At 40.6% G+C, this 13196-nt stretch overlaps 1 protein-coding gene across 1 annotated transcript; it reads right to left on the bottom strand.

Annotated features, from left to right (window-relative positions):
- Window positions 1-215: 215 nt before the first annotated feature.
- Window positions 216-655, bottom strand: LOC118020909 (ATP synthase-coupling factor 6, mitochondrial-like). Its single transcript, XM_035020808.1, has 2 exons — window positions 639-655; window positions 216-549 (listed from the first exon to the last, which is right to left on the bottom strand). Exons 1-2 carry the CDS (start codon window positions 653-655, stop codon window positions 216-218), a joined length of 351 nt encoding a protein of 116 aa, XP_034876699.1.
- Window positions 656-13196: the final 12541 nt, after the last annotated feature.

Consider the following 13196-nt stretch of genomic DNA (forward strand, 5'->3'; position numbering starts at 1 on the left):
TTTTTAAAAATATTAGAAGCAGCTTTATACTATACAGTGCTCATAAAGATTCACATTTAGGGAGCTCCAGTGAAAATAAACATTAACTAGTTCTTTGGTTTTTGTTTTTTGTTTTGTTTTTGTTTTTTTTTGACAGTTGAGAAATGTATGTTTATTCTGATCCAGTTGTACAACTAATCTAGGTCAAATTACCAAATAAATTTTACATGGTTTTTTCAAGACTGGCGCTTCTTGATGACTTCAAATGTAGGAACTTCAAATGTGAAGTCCAGGAACGTATTCATGTCTGCTTTACCATACATTTGCTTAAGCTTCAAAAGCTCCCTCTCTAGGTCTTGCTGGTGCTCTGGGCCAGTATCAGCAGATCCTCCAGATGCCTGTAGCTTAGTTCTGTATTCTCTAATCTTGTCCATGAAGAGTTTCTGTACGGGATCAAGTTCCCTATTAAATGCCACTGCAGTAACACCAATGTTGCTCCTCAAATGAACTGAGACTGCAGACCTAATGAGAGAGGAGAACTCGAAGAGCCTCTGAAGAATCATGCTGATTCTGTGACTTGCACTCAGTCCTGAGCTGCCAGAGCTTCCGCTGCCTCCAGCATTCTACTTCTGGTGATGGCTCCGCCCCTACCCACCTACCCACCATCACAATGCATTATCGATTTTTTTCTTTTCTTTTTAATTTAATTTTATTATGTTATATTAATCACCATACAATTCATCATTAGTTTTTGATGTGGTGATCCACAATTCATTGTTTTCGTGTAACAACCAGTGCTCCATGCAGCATGGGTATCCTTAATACCCATCACCAGGCTAACCCATCCCCACAACCCCTCCCCTCTAAAACCCTCAGTTTGTTTCTTGGAGTCCATAGCCTCTCATGGTTCATTTCTCCCTCCGATTTCCCCCCCTTCATTTTTCCCTTCCTTCTCCTAATGTCCTCCATGCTATTCCTTATGTTCCACAAATAAGTGAAACCATATGATAATTGACTTTCTCTGCTTGACTTTTTTCACTTAGTATAATCTCCTCCAGTCCCATCCATGTTGATGTAAAAGTTGGGTATTCATCCTTTCTGATGGCTGAGTAATATTCCATTGTATATATGGACCACATCTTCTTTATCCATTCATCTATTGAAGGACATCTCGGCTCTTTCCACAGTTTGGCTATTGCGGACATTGCTGCTATGAACATGGGGGTTCATATGGCCCTTCTTTTCACTACATCTGTGTCTTTGGGGTAAATACCCAGGAGTGCAATTGCTGGGTCATAGGGTAGCTCTATTTGTAAATTTTTGAGGAACCTCCACACTGTTTTCCCAAGTGGCTGTACCAACTTGCATTCCCACCAACAGTGTAAGAGGGTTCCCCTTTCTCCACAACCTCTCCAACATTTGTTGTTTCTTTCCCTGTCCATTTTTGCCATTCTAACTGGTGTAAGGTGGTATCTCAATGTGGTTTTAATTTGAATTTCCCTGATGGCTAATGATGATGAACATTTTTTCATGTGTCTGTTAGCCATTTGTATGTCTTCTTCAGAGAAGTGTCTGTTCATGCCTTCTCCCGATTTTTTGACTTGATTATTTGTTTTTTGGGTGTTGAGTTTGAGAAGTTCTTTATAGATCTTGGATACCAGCCCTTTATTTGTAGTGTCATTTGCAAATATCTTCTCCCATTCTGTGGGTTGCCTCCTTGTTTTGTTGACTATTTCCTTTGCCGTGCAGAAGTTTTTTATCTTGATGAACTCCACTAGTTCTAAAAAAAAAAAACCCTGCTTGGATGACTTTTTTTTTTTTTTTTTTTTTTTGCTTATTTTTCATACTATGATTGCTCAAAAATCACCACATGCCTGCATCCTCTAGTTAAGGAAACTATTAGCTGGAGTCCCAACCTGTAAGATAAGCATGTGCTCCCAGAAGAAAAGCCTTGGGAGCCTTCTAGTTTTATAACCGGAACACCAGCATGTGTAGCTGTCAAAGCACTGAGCGACATTGTGAGCAGGAGACAATAAGTCAAATATGATTTTGAAAATTTAATGTGTCAATTTAAAACTGCCACTCACAGACTGGTTAGAAAACCAATTTTCAGAGGACCAGGTCAGAAGTGGTAAACAAATTCCCACTGCTAAGCAGTTGCTGATGTAAATTGTCTGAATGAAAGATATTTATTCATGACCACAGTGGGCTCAAAAAAATTAATTTGGAGACTTTTTTCCACCTTCCCTGGAGTATGCAATTCTTAAATAAATGATCAATAGCTGACTTGAGCCAAACAGAAGAACTTGTCCAGGATCAGGCAGGTAATTACTTACAGTGATGAGCTGAGGAAGTAAGGCATCCGGGGATACAGTGGCATTAATCATGGCTTTAAACCATTTCTCCCTTTCTAGCTGCATTATTTGAAAAATCACTGAACAACTTTGTCCACTAGAAATTTCATAGATCAGGGTGCATGTTTCAGACACCTCCGTTTTGAGGCCAACCCCCAGAGCAGACAGAGAAAATTATTAATGGGAAGTCATGGCATTTTGTGCTTTGCAGTTACTGGTTGGCCAAAAGAGACTGAGTGAGTAGAGGCTGGGGGAAGGTGAATGATACATGAGCAATTTGGGCCTGTAAATATCTGTTTAGTTGCCCAGGGGGAATCGAGGGTAGAACATTTGCTCCATTTAGTCCTTAGAACAGAAGGCCCACAGCTAGTGCTGGAACTTTCAGCCTCTACAAACTGGACCAAGATGAAAAGTCTAATGTGGATGGAGTCTGGCATTTCAGCTGTGGAAGTTCCTTAATTTTTTCCCAAAGGTGATTAACTCACAGGCCCATGGAAGAAAATTGCAATGCAGTGTGGCAAAACTGAAGGAACACAGGGTGCATGGGTGTACTCACCCTACAAATTTTTCTTCTGGGAATCTAGAAGTAGTTACTCAAATGTGTAAGCATAGCCACAGCTAAAACGATAAGCAGTCTCATGTTCACCCCCGAGAAGGTGGGCTAACTTAAAAAAAAAAAAGAGGAATCTCTTGTAACCACAAAAAATGATAATTTTATATATACATATACAGTATGGAATGATTAGTGAGATAACTAAGTGAAATAAAAGCTAGAAACCAAAGAGTAGATATGGTTTGCTTCCATTGGTATAAAAGAATATATATATTTATATATTTTTATACATTTTATATATTATCACTCTGTATAAATGTTTAAAAATTCTGAAAAACATCCAAGTAACTATTTACAATGGTTGGCTTTTAGAAATGGGGATGGAAGTCATAAAAATGGGGAGAGAGGCTTATACTTTCCCTTTGTCTTTAATTATTTTTCTTACTGTAAACATGTATTGATCATAAGATTAAAATTCAGTTAATAATAAATTCCCTTTTTATTCAGAAAAACACAGATCTAGTAGTATTGCCCTTAGTTCTAATTCCGCTATTATTTGGTGACCAAAAAGAACTTACTAAAACCAGGTCCCAAGGGTCAGAAGTAGGCTCTACCATTTACCAGTTGCATAATCTTGGGTAGGTCATTTATGGGTTTTTCTGTAAATGAGTAGGTTGGACTAGACTTGGTACATTCAAAGAAGATAGCACATCTACTGCCTTGGCTAAGTGTTTGGAAGACTAGAGGAGAAGCAGAGGGATTCCAGGCGCTGGGCACACATCTCTGCTTTAAAAATGGATTTAACCTTATCTTATATATTGCATATATAGAGCTTCCATGTAAGTTACAGTTAAAAGAAAGGTCTTGTAGCTAAAATATACTGAAAAACCTAATATACCATGGATGTCATGGATGCACAGCTGTATTGGTTACCACTTACTGAGTACTTAGAATGTGTCAAACACTTAGCTACAACTTTATATGTAGCATTTCTATTAATCCTTACAGTAACTCTATGAAGTAGGTGCTGTTATCATCTCCATCTTACAGTTAAGGAGACATAAATAATCTCTCTTGCCCTGGCCTATATCCCATAGCAAGAAAGCATGGGAGCAGAACTGGAGAACAAACTCAAGAACCTGTAACTCTCAAGTCAATGTACTTGATGACTAAGAGATATCTGCCAGGCATCCAAAGGGGAAAGAGGGTATTCCCATTTGCCAACCCATACCTAGCCCACCAGAAGGCTTAGTGGCAAAATCATGGTAAGGTAGATGCTTGGCCAATGCTGCTTACAGAGTGATCTGGGAATGAGCAGCATCCCACGGGAGCTTGTTACAAATGACAAAATCATAGGCCCTACCTCATATCAACTAAATCAGCATCTCTGGTGGTGAGGTGGATTTGTATTTTAATCCAAAGATCTCCAAGGGATTCACAGATGCCTTCAAGTATGAGAAGGAGCCTGGGGACCACTGCTCAAAACTCAGTTCTGGAATAGTGGTTCTCCCCCTGCTGAATATTAGAATTACTTGGAAAGTTCCTTAAAACTACTGATGCTTCAGCTCCACCATAGACCAATTAAATCATGGGTGTGAACTGACAGTATGTATTTTTAATACTTGTCTAGATTATTCTGATGTGCAGCCAGAGTTGAAAACCATTTTCCTAGACCTAAAACTTTGAAAACAGTGGGTCTCAGCCCCTGGCTGCACATTGGAATCACCTGTGAAGCATTAATAATACTGAGTCTTGAGTCTCTCCACCCCTCCTCACGATTTTATTGTAATGGTGCTGAGGAGTGGCCTGGACTTTGGGATTTTTGGATATTCCCCAAGCAACCTGGACATACAGCCATTCGAGAACAACTATAAGAGGTGTAGGAGGGAAGACCCAACACAAACCTGTTTTCCAATTCTATTTGGCTCATCTTCCTATATGGAAGCAGCAGAAGCCTAAGGCTAATGGGAAAAATTGTTCCAATGGATAAGCCATCAGCACCTGAGCACTCTCAGAAGATTCCCAGTCTTGGCCATGGTATTGAAAGATACTTATTTGCCAGCTTGACTATACATGTACAAGTTGTGCTGTTTTGCATCCTGTTGCTTCCCCTCAACCCTCAGTCAGGTAGAAATGAGTACAGACACTGCAGTATGTGAGCTTGACATTTATTTAGCTATAACCTCGGAAATCTGAATCATCATTCCCAGGGAAGAGCTAAAATTGTAGCCTGTTGAGAAGGAGACGCTCAAAGGAAATGAACTCAGACCCAAAGCACTCCTGAGAAAATTATGCCTTTCAGGGAAGAACAATGCATCATACCTTTAATGAATGGGCTATATTTACTTGGGTCTCATGTTAATTTAGAGCTCATGCAACTCCCAATTGGAAAGTCAAATTTCCATTTATATAGAAGCTCAGTGCTCTACCAAAAGACATCGGTCCTAAAAATTTATTTTTCTATAGGATACTTAGTAAAGTGAAAATGACACCATCAAATCACTGGGTGAAGGCCTGGGACAGAGGCTGGACTTCTAAGTCAAAGAAATCCAAATTCAAGTCTGACTTCCACTTTGCAGTCGTTAGGTAAGATATGCCATCTCTCAAAAGTATAATCTCCTCATCTGTAAAATGGGGATAATATCTCTTTCACAGATTGATTGCTAATAATCAATTAGGATAATGTGCATAAAGGTCCTAACACAGTGATTCAAATGTTGTAGTGACCACTTAATTTTTTTTATCTCTTTCCTTGCCTTGTTTCCTTGAACAGGAGATGAAATGGATTTATTACCATTAATTGGCAAAATTGGCAGCTACTGGAAGTCACTTAGATTAATCAAAGCCAGCATTCCACTTCCTGAAGCCCTTTAAATTCTCTAGGCAAAGGGATTACTATGACTCATACCAGGGAGAATGAACATCAGAAACTAAAGAACAGTAAGAGATTGAAAGACATCTAAGAAGAAGGAAACAAGACTAAGAAATCAGAAATTAAAAATGGAATTGAACTTGAACCATGAGCTTGGCAAACCCAGGTCTTAAGAAGTCTTAAGGGCTTCCTCCTTGGGCTGCTCTCACACCACTCCCTTTTGGACCTCCTTCTGAATATCTGGCATCTCCTTCTCAGTCTCCATCTCATGTTCTTCCTCTGGTCAACTCTTGTATATAGTGTTCTCTTAAGAGAAGGACAAGATGGCTGAAGGCAGAAACTTAGAATCTTGTCCTCGCCCATGATTTCAAAAGAATAGCAGTTAAAGGATTACTGTCAAAGCCATTCCCTACTCCATGTTCCTCTTCTGAGCTCCAAACCTGAATATGCAATTGCCTGCTGGATATAAATACTTTGACTTCACACTGAAATCTAAATCCAACATGTCTAAAATATAACCAGCATTTCCCCCCAAATCTGGTATGTCTCCAACTCTATATCTCAATGAAAGATGCCTCTCGTACTACAATCACAGGAGTCAGAAACCATTCTTGACGGTTCTATTCTTTCATCTCTCATCATCAATACATCCTGATGATTTTTTTCCCCCATTGGTAATTAATTCGTTGGGTAACTCTAAAATCTGGCCCCTTGCCTTTGGGGAGGCCAGATATCCACGTGTGAAAAAAAATAACAGCAGTAAAATGTAATTTTCATTCATTTGTTCAAAAAATATTTATTGACATTTTATTCCTTGGTAGACATCATGCTAGTTTCTTTGATAGAAAAACAAAACAGAGGGCGCCTGGGTGGCTCAGTTGGTTAGGCGACTGCCTTCGGCTCAGGTTATGATCCTGGAGTCCCTGGATCGAGTCTTGCATCGGGCTCCCTGCTCGGCGGGGAGCCTGTTTCTCCCTCTGACCCTCCCCCCTCTCGTGTGCTCTCTCTCTCTCTCTCTCATTCTCTCTGTCTCAGATAAATAAATAAAATCTTTAAAAAAAAAAAGAAAAGAAAAAGAAAAACAAAACAGAGACTCTGCCTTTGAGAAGCTTAAAATTGGAAGATCAGAAAATGTTCATGTATCAATGACAAAAATCCAAAGCTGACTGTGATAACTATGATGTAGTATAATGCTTGCTAAAATAAAGTCTCTCAACCTTGAACATTTTGAGAAGGCCTCATGGGGAGATAGCATTTGAACAGAAAATATAAGGATAAAAGCAAGTATATTAAGAAGATACTACTACCATCACTACCACCATTACTGGCTAATACTTATTAAATTCCTTACTGTGTACCAAGCCCTGTGTTCAACACTTCACATATCTTTTTTTTTTTTTTAAAGATTTTATTTATTTGACAGAGAGACACAGCGAGAGAGGGAACACAAGCAGGGGGAGCGGGAGAGGGAGAAGCAGGCTTCCCGCGGAGCAGGGAGCCCGATGCGGGGCTCGATCCCAGGACCCTGGGATCATGACCTGAGCCGAAGGCAGACGCTTAACGACTGAGCCACCCAGGCGCCCCAACACTTCACATATCTTGTTCATTCCTCACAATAGCCCAGTGTGACGGTAGCTACAATAAAAACATTTCCATTTTGCTGATGAAGAAAATGAAGCTTACAAAGGTTGACTATTGCCAAGGTCATACAATTAGTAAATGGCAAAGGGTCAAACTCATCCATTCTTTTCATCTCTATGCCACCCTGAGAATGGCATGCCTCGCAGAATACACAACAAATGCCACAAAAATGCCACAGGAGGTGGGGCTCAAGCTGTGTTCTCCGGTATGGTGGCCACTAGGTACATGTATTTTCCAAGTACTTTGTGCCTCATCCAAATTGAGATGTATGCTGTAAACATAAAATATAGTCTACATTTTGAAGTCTTTGTGTCAGCAAAAAGAGTATATAAAGTATCTTAAAAATGACTTTATATTGATTACACATTGAAATGATAATATTTTGGATATATTGGGTTAAATAAAATATATTAGTAAAAATTAACATCACCTGTTTCTTTTTTTTTTTCCTTTTTTATGTGCCTATTAGAAAATGTGTAATTACATATGTGACTCGCATCTGCGGCTTCTGTTCTATTTCTGTTGGGCAATAATGAGCTAGAGGCATTGAGGGGGCAGCAAGAGGACAATGGGCAGAACTGTGTAAGGTGTCACAGAAGCATCAGGCTCGGAGCTGAGGGCTCAGGAAGATGAGTCAGCTTTGAATGAGGAGAGAGGGGCAGACTTTTCAAGTGGAAGGAGTAGCTAAGGAGGAAAACCACCATGATTTCTACTGGGGAATAAGAGCAGAGGTCAGTAGAAGATGAACCACAGAATTTGTCCAGGGTATCTCTACATAAATGAAAACTCTCATTTAGACAGGTGTCTGTAATAGGAAGTGGCTTTTATTGGATTCTTCATTAGATAAAATGTAAGGCCTATTGTAATTCTTCTGCAAAGGGAATTAACTGTCAGTTTAGATAACAGTGTCATTTGGAGAACTATTTATTCTATGAAAATATTAGGTAAGGCAGGTCCTCAAAAATTCCAGATTGCAATTTGTTCATCCTTGAAATTTTCAAGTATATTATCTCTAAATGAAAGGTAGCACTCTAATAAAGATTTTATTTCAGACAAAAGACTGTACTTCTGACTATAACTTCTGGCCCTGAATTTGGGTTAAGCTTTCCCTTTTTATAAACATTCACCTGAATGTGTCTCCACTAAAGGTATTGTTCTTGTGTATAGATGTGAAGTTGAGGTGACACTGTCACAGGAAAAGGTCATGGGCTTTGAAGTCAAACAGACCTGAGTTCCCATGCTGGTTCTCCAACTTACCAGCTAGTTATTTAACCTCTTAAAACTTAAATAGCCTCATCTGTAAAATGGGGTCAATGATACCTACCTGTTCACTGACTCACAGAGAAGTGGTAAAGGTTAAATGAAATAAAAGTAGGTGGTGTGGTTAGCACAGTGCAAGAAATGTGACAGATCTCAGTGAATGGCGGGCACACCTACTCAAATTCACCCACAAATGTATGCACCAGTGTGTGAGATGCAGCCTTGGTTCTTAAATATGCCAATGGTGGTAAATACTTAATGGTCATGGGAAAGCATACACGTACCTGTCCAAATGACTTCCTAAGGTGTCAGGGCACTATCTAAGACCACTCTGCTCCTAGCTGTCTTTTTTTTTTTTTTTTAAGATTTTATTTATTTATTTATTTGACAGAGAGAGGGATAGAGAGAGCCGGAACACAAGCAGGGGGAGTGGGAGAGGGAGAATCAGGCTTCCCACCGAGGAGGAAGCCCAATGTGGGTCTCAATCCCAGGACCCCGGGATCCTGACCTAAGCCGAAGGCACACGCTTAACGACTAAGCCACCCAGGTGCTCCTGCTCCTGGCTGTCTAAGGAGTCTTTGGAATGCTCCATTAGTGCCCAGTGAACTGAGAATATACCTTTGGTAGAGTAAGCAGCAATTAATTTCCTTTGCAACTTTCTTAAACAAGATGGGGAAACAGTCTTCCAGACCAAGAAGTATGTATTTCCAGAGACTTGGCATATGTTGAAGAGACCCAAAGCATAGACTTACAGAGCAATCCAGCAGAATTAGTCAGGATTAGTAGAATTAGTCAGAAATTCATTTTATCAACCAAAATGACTAATTTAATTTTGGCCCTTCACACAGATACAAATAATTAAGCCAATTCTGAATTAATCATATACCCATGTCTGGGAAGAATAGGCTGGATACTCCTTTTATTCTATGATATTCTCAAGATACACAACAGAGCTTTGAACTCTGAGAGAATAATGATTATTTTACCCGTACTTGAATCTCTCACAATGATTAGCTCTAATACCAACCAAATACTTAATTTGATGAATGAACCAATGAATGAATGATTTGGTTTGAAAACTAGCACACATATATGCTTTCATGAGGAACGAGTCTGCTCTGGTACAGAGTAGAAGTGTTGGACTGTCCAAGGATCCTGGGACAATGATGTTCAAACCTGGTTATAATTGAAAACCCAGAGGGAGCATTTTAAAATTACAGATATCATGCCCCTGGTCCTAACTTTGTGTTTCTAAGGTGGGGATCAAAAATATTCCTCCCAGACATGGGACACACTGTCTCGGGGAAGAAGCATTGAGGAAATATGGACCCTAAGGCCTGGTGAAATTCATTGAACCATCAATCCGAACCCTGAAAATCTTCCAACCTGGGAGTAGGACAGCTAAATGAGCACTTCAACAAAGAAGCCAGTAGATTTCAAATATTTAGGAGTGATAAATAACTAGTCCCAACCCCAAAAGAATGGGTAGGAATTCTTTGAATTCATTAGTCATCAGAGGCTTATCAGGTAAATGTGTTTAAAGCAATAAAGCAATGATAAAGAATGTCAGCTGAATCATTAGGAGGGCAGACTTTTCTCTGGTGATTTTTGTTGCCAAGTCCATAAATGGAAATTGAGACTCACTGGGATAATTAGAAACCAGACTGGCAACTGAGATTATTCTTTCCCAGATTTGCTTAACCAGGAAGGAAGGAAAAGTACTGGTATGGAAGGATGCTAAGGAACTCAGGAGCTCAGACATTTTGTCCCTACTGAGTAGCAGAGCAGGGCTGGGAAAGGCAGAGTGGATCTGAGTGAATGTTTTATTTCACACATTAAGAGGCAAGCTTGAGCAGTGACGCTTCTCATGAACATCTCAAGCTCAGAGGCTACTGTTGGGGGTGGAAGAGTGCTTACCCCTTCCTCGTCTTACCCAGAGTCAGTTCCAGCAGCCCTCTGCATCCTCAGGATGCTAGTGTTGTCACGCTTACCAGAAGCCCAGCCAGTGCTCACGGTTTCAAACACAGGAAGAAGAAATTCAACTTCCACTCCAGAAGTGTTTGCTCAGCTGGTGAAGCTTGGCTCAAAACTAGAGATGGGATCAGGTGATCCCATTGGCTCTAGTTTTCTAAAAGGCCCCTTGGAAATGACAACTTAGAAATATAGCCAAGGAGAACTGTCTGGTTGTTGATAATGATGCCTGGAGGGATATCTCATCCAAACAAAATCAGAGGGCGGACAGTGTAGGCAGGTAGGCAGGGTGACAAGTGTACTCGGTGGATGTTGGCTGACTTGGATTTTCATTGGGCTTCATAGATTGTAATTCCTATTCTGCCCTTTGCTGGCTGTGTGAGCTTAGACAAGTTACTTGAGTCTGTTTCATCTGAAAAAGGGAACAAAGAGTGTCTAATGTACAGAGTTGTTGTGGAGGTTAAATGGGGTAATTACCATGAGTGTTTCCCACCTCTCAGCTCAGACATAGAATCAGAGGATGTTCTCCATCGGCTGGGAACACACCTAAATTGTAAGGTCTGTGTTTTGCATAGGTAAATAAATGACATTTTTTCTAAAAGCTGACTTGCCACTTAATGGGGTAACACAGACTGGAGTCTTATTCTCTACTCATTCTTTAAAGACTGAAATGAAGAGTAACTCTGAAGGAGTTGGCTTCATTGTGATCACCTAATCAAATTTTTGGCCTGAGTTTGGTCATATATTCTCCAAGATATGTGCCACATAGCTCTGTGAAGTCAGTCATCTGTGGCCCCATAAATCGGTATCTAATTTGCATCAAATGTGTCAACAAGTTAACAAAGAGACAGCAAGGCTGGTTCTTTTTGGCACTCGTACTCTCTCTGGCAGCTAATTTACAAGCTAAATTGAATCATCAGCACCCAATTAAATTCCTCCTGCATCATGGCACAAAATGCTCATTTTTATTTTCTTGATGAAGGAAGAGAAGTGGGGGAGGTGGGGAGGGGCAATCACATTCTCATCCATGTATGCCCTCGAATTAGAATATGTTTCAGTCCTTAATTCATCTTGTTTCCCAAGTCTAGTGAAGTAAGGAAATGTTATAATTATATTTCCTGGTCGCCTAATATTTATCTCCTTTGCTATAATCTCTGTTACTCGTTAAACTCCCACTGACTCTATCAAGGTTAAAAAATTTATCTGCACAGATCCCAATATCCGCTGCAGTCCCCAAGTCCCCATGAGCAAGCAGCTTTTGCACTGAATCTCATCCAGAGAGGGGGTTTATCATTTCTGGATGGGACCTGCCAATGAAATATTAAAGTTTCTGCAGCCTCAACAGCCACCACCAGCATTCAAGTGTTCTATCTAGCTGGGACAAAAGGGACAGTTCTTCCTCCTGGAAGGAGGTTGCAGTTAAGAAGCCATACCACCCAGCTGCAACTTCCAAAGGGCTATGACTAGCACCACTGATTGGCTCAGACTGCCTTGGCACCCCATACATCAGGCAGGCGATAAAGATTGGTTGAGAGCACTCCTGCCCTCACCATATCCAATCTCATTTCTGTCTGGATTCTGCTTCTTAGCCACAACTTCTGTTTACAACCTCAATCTTGCCCTTTAGACTCGAGGTTCAGATGAGAGTGTTCCAGACCTAAAAAGTCCTTCCCTCAAAGACTATGGCTCAGGACTATACTTCCAGCTGTCCCAGTTTGGTCTACCTTAGTGACAGTTTTAGTTTGGATTCCCCCAGATCAGATGCTGAGACCAAGGTTTGGGTACAAGATAATGCCAGAAAGCTCTGTGAGGGAAGGGAGGAAATCCAACGAGAAAGGGTGTATCGATGCTCAGGTTACTGTTATGGACAACTTGTACTCAGTCCCTCTAGGCATTGCCATCTAGAGATGGTATGGAGACAACATAGAGTTGTCCCATGGGTGAGTGAAGAAGCTGAAGAACTGAGCCACAAAGCCCTATCTCTCCTCACCCAGAGAAGGTCCCCTCTACAGCATGACCTCCATGGGGCATCCAGCTTTCCCTACAGGCAGACGATATTACACACTCAGAGAAGGCTTTCAGACAGAGAAGCTCAGGCAGCCATAAGTATCTGTTGACCTCCCAATACACGGGGGGTACAGCCAGGTACCAATACTCTGCAAGGAAGACATTATCTCGCTCACAGTGAGTACCTTACTGGTCACCAGCTGAAGGGGACAAACGCCGACTGGGGACAATGTTATGGTGATTTTCTTTCCCTTGTAAGAACATCTCAGGCAAGTATAACATAGATTAACTAAATAAATAGGTCATAAAACCACGGTTGTTGGTTGGACCTTGTCTAGTGTGAGGACAGCAAGTAATAGTTCGAGGAACTCATGTTAAATGCTGGCCAGTGCAGAGAACTTGCCTGCATTGTTTGCTCTGCATGTGTTTACAATAGCATGGGTTATTGTGTTTAATTTTCCCAATGCTAGTGTGAAATAGACATTTGCATTCTCATTTTATAAACTGCTGAAGCTAGGAAAAATTAAGTATTTTACAAGAAGTCACACTGTGTGTCATG

This window comes from Mirounga leonina, unplaced genomic scaffold (genome assembly GCF_011800145.1).
Source record: "Mirounga leonina isolate KUSES-001 unplaced genomic scaffold, KU_Mleo_1.0 Mir_114, whole genome shotgun sequence".
Classification (NCBI taxonomy): domain Eukaryota; kingdom Metazoa; phylum Chordata; class Mammalia; order Carnivora; family Phocidae; genus Mirounga; species Mirounga leonina.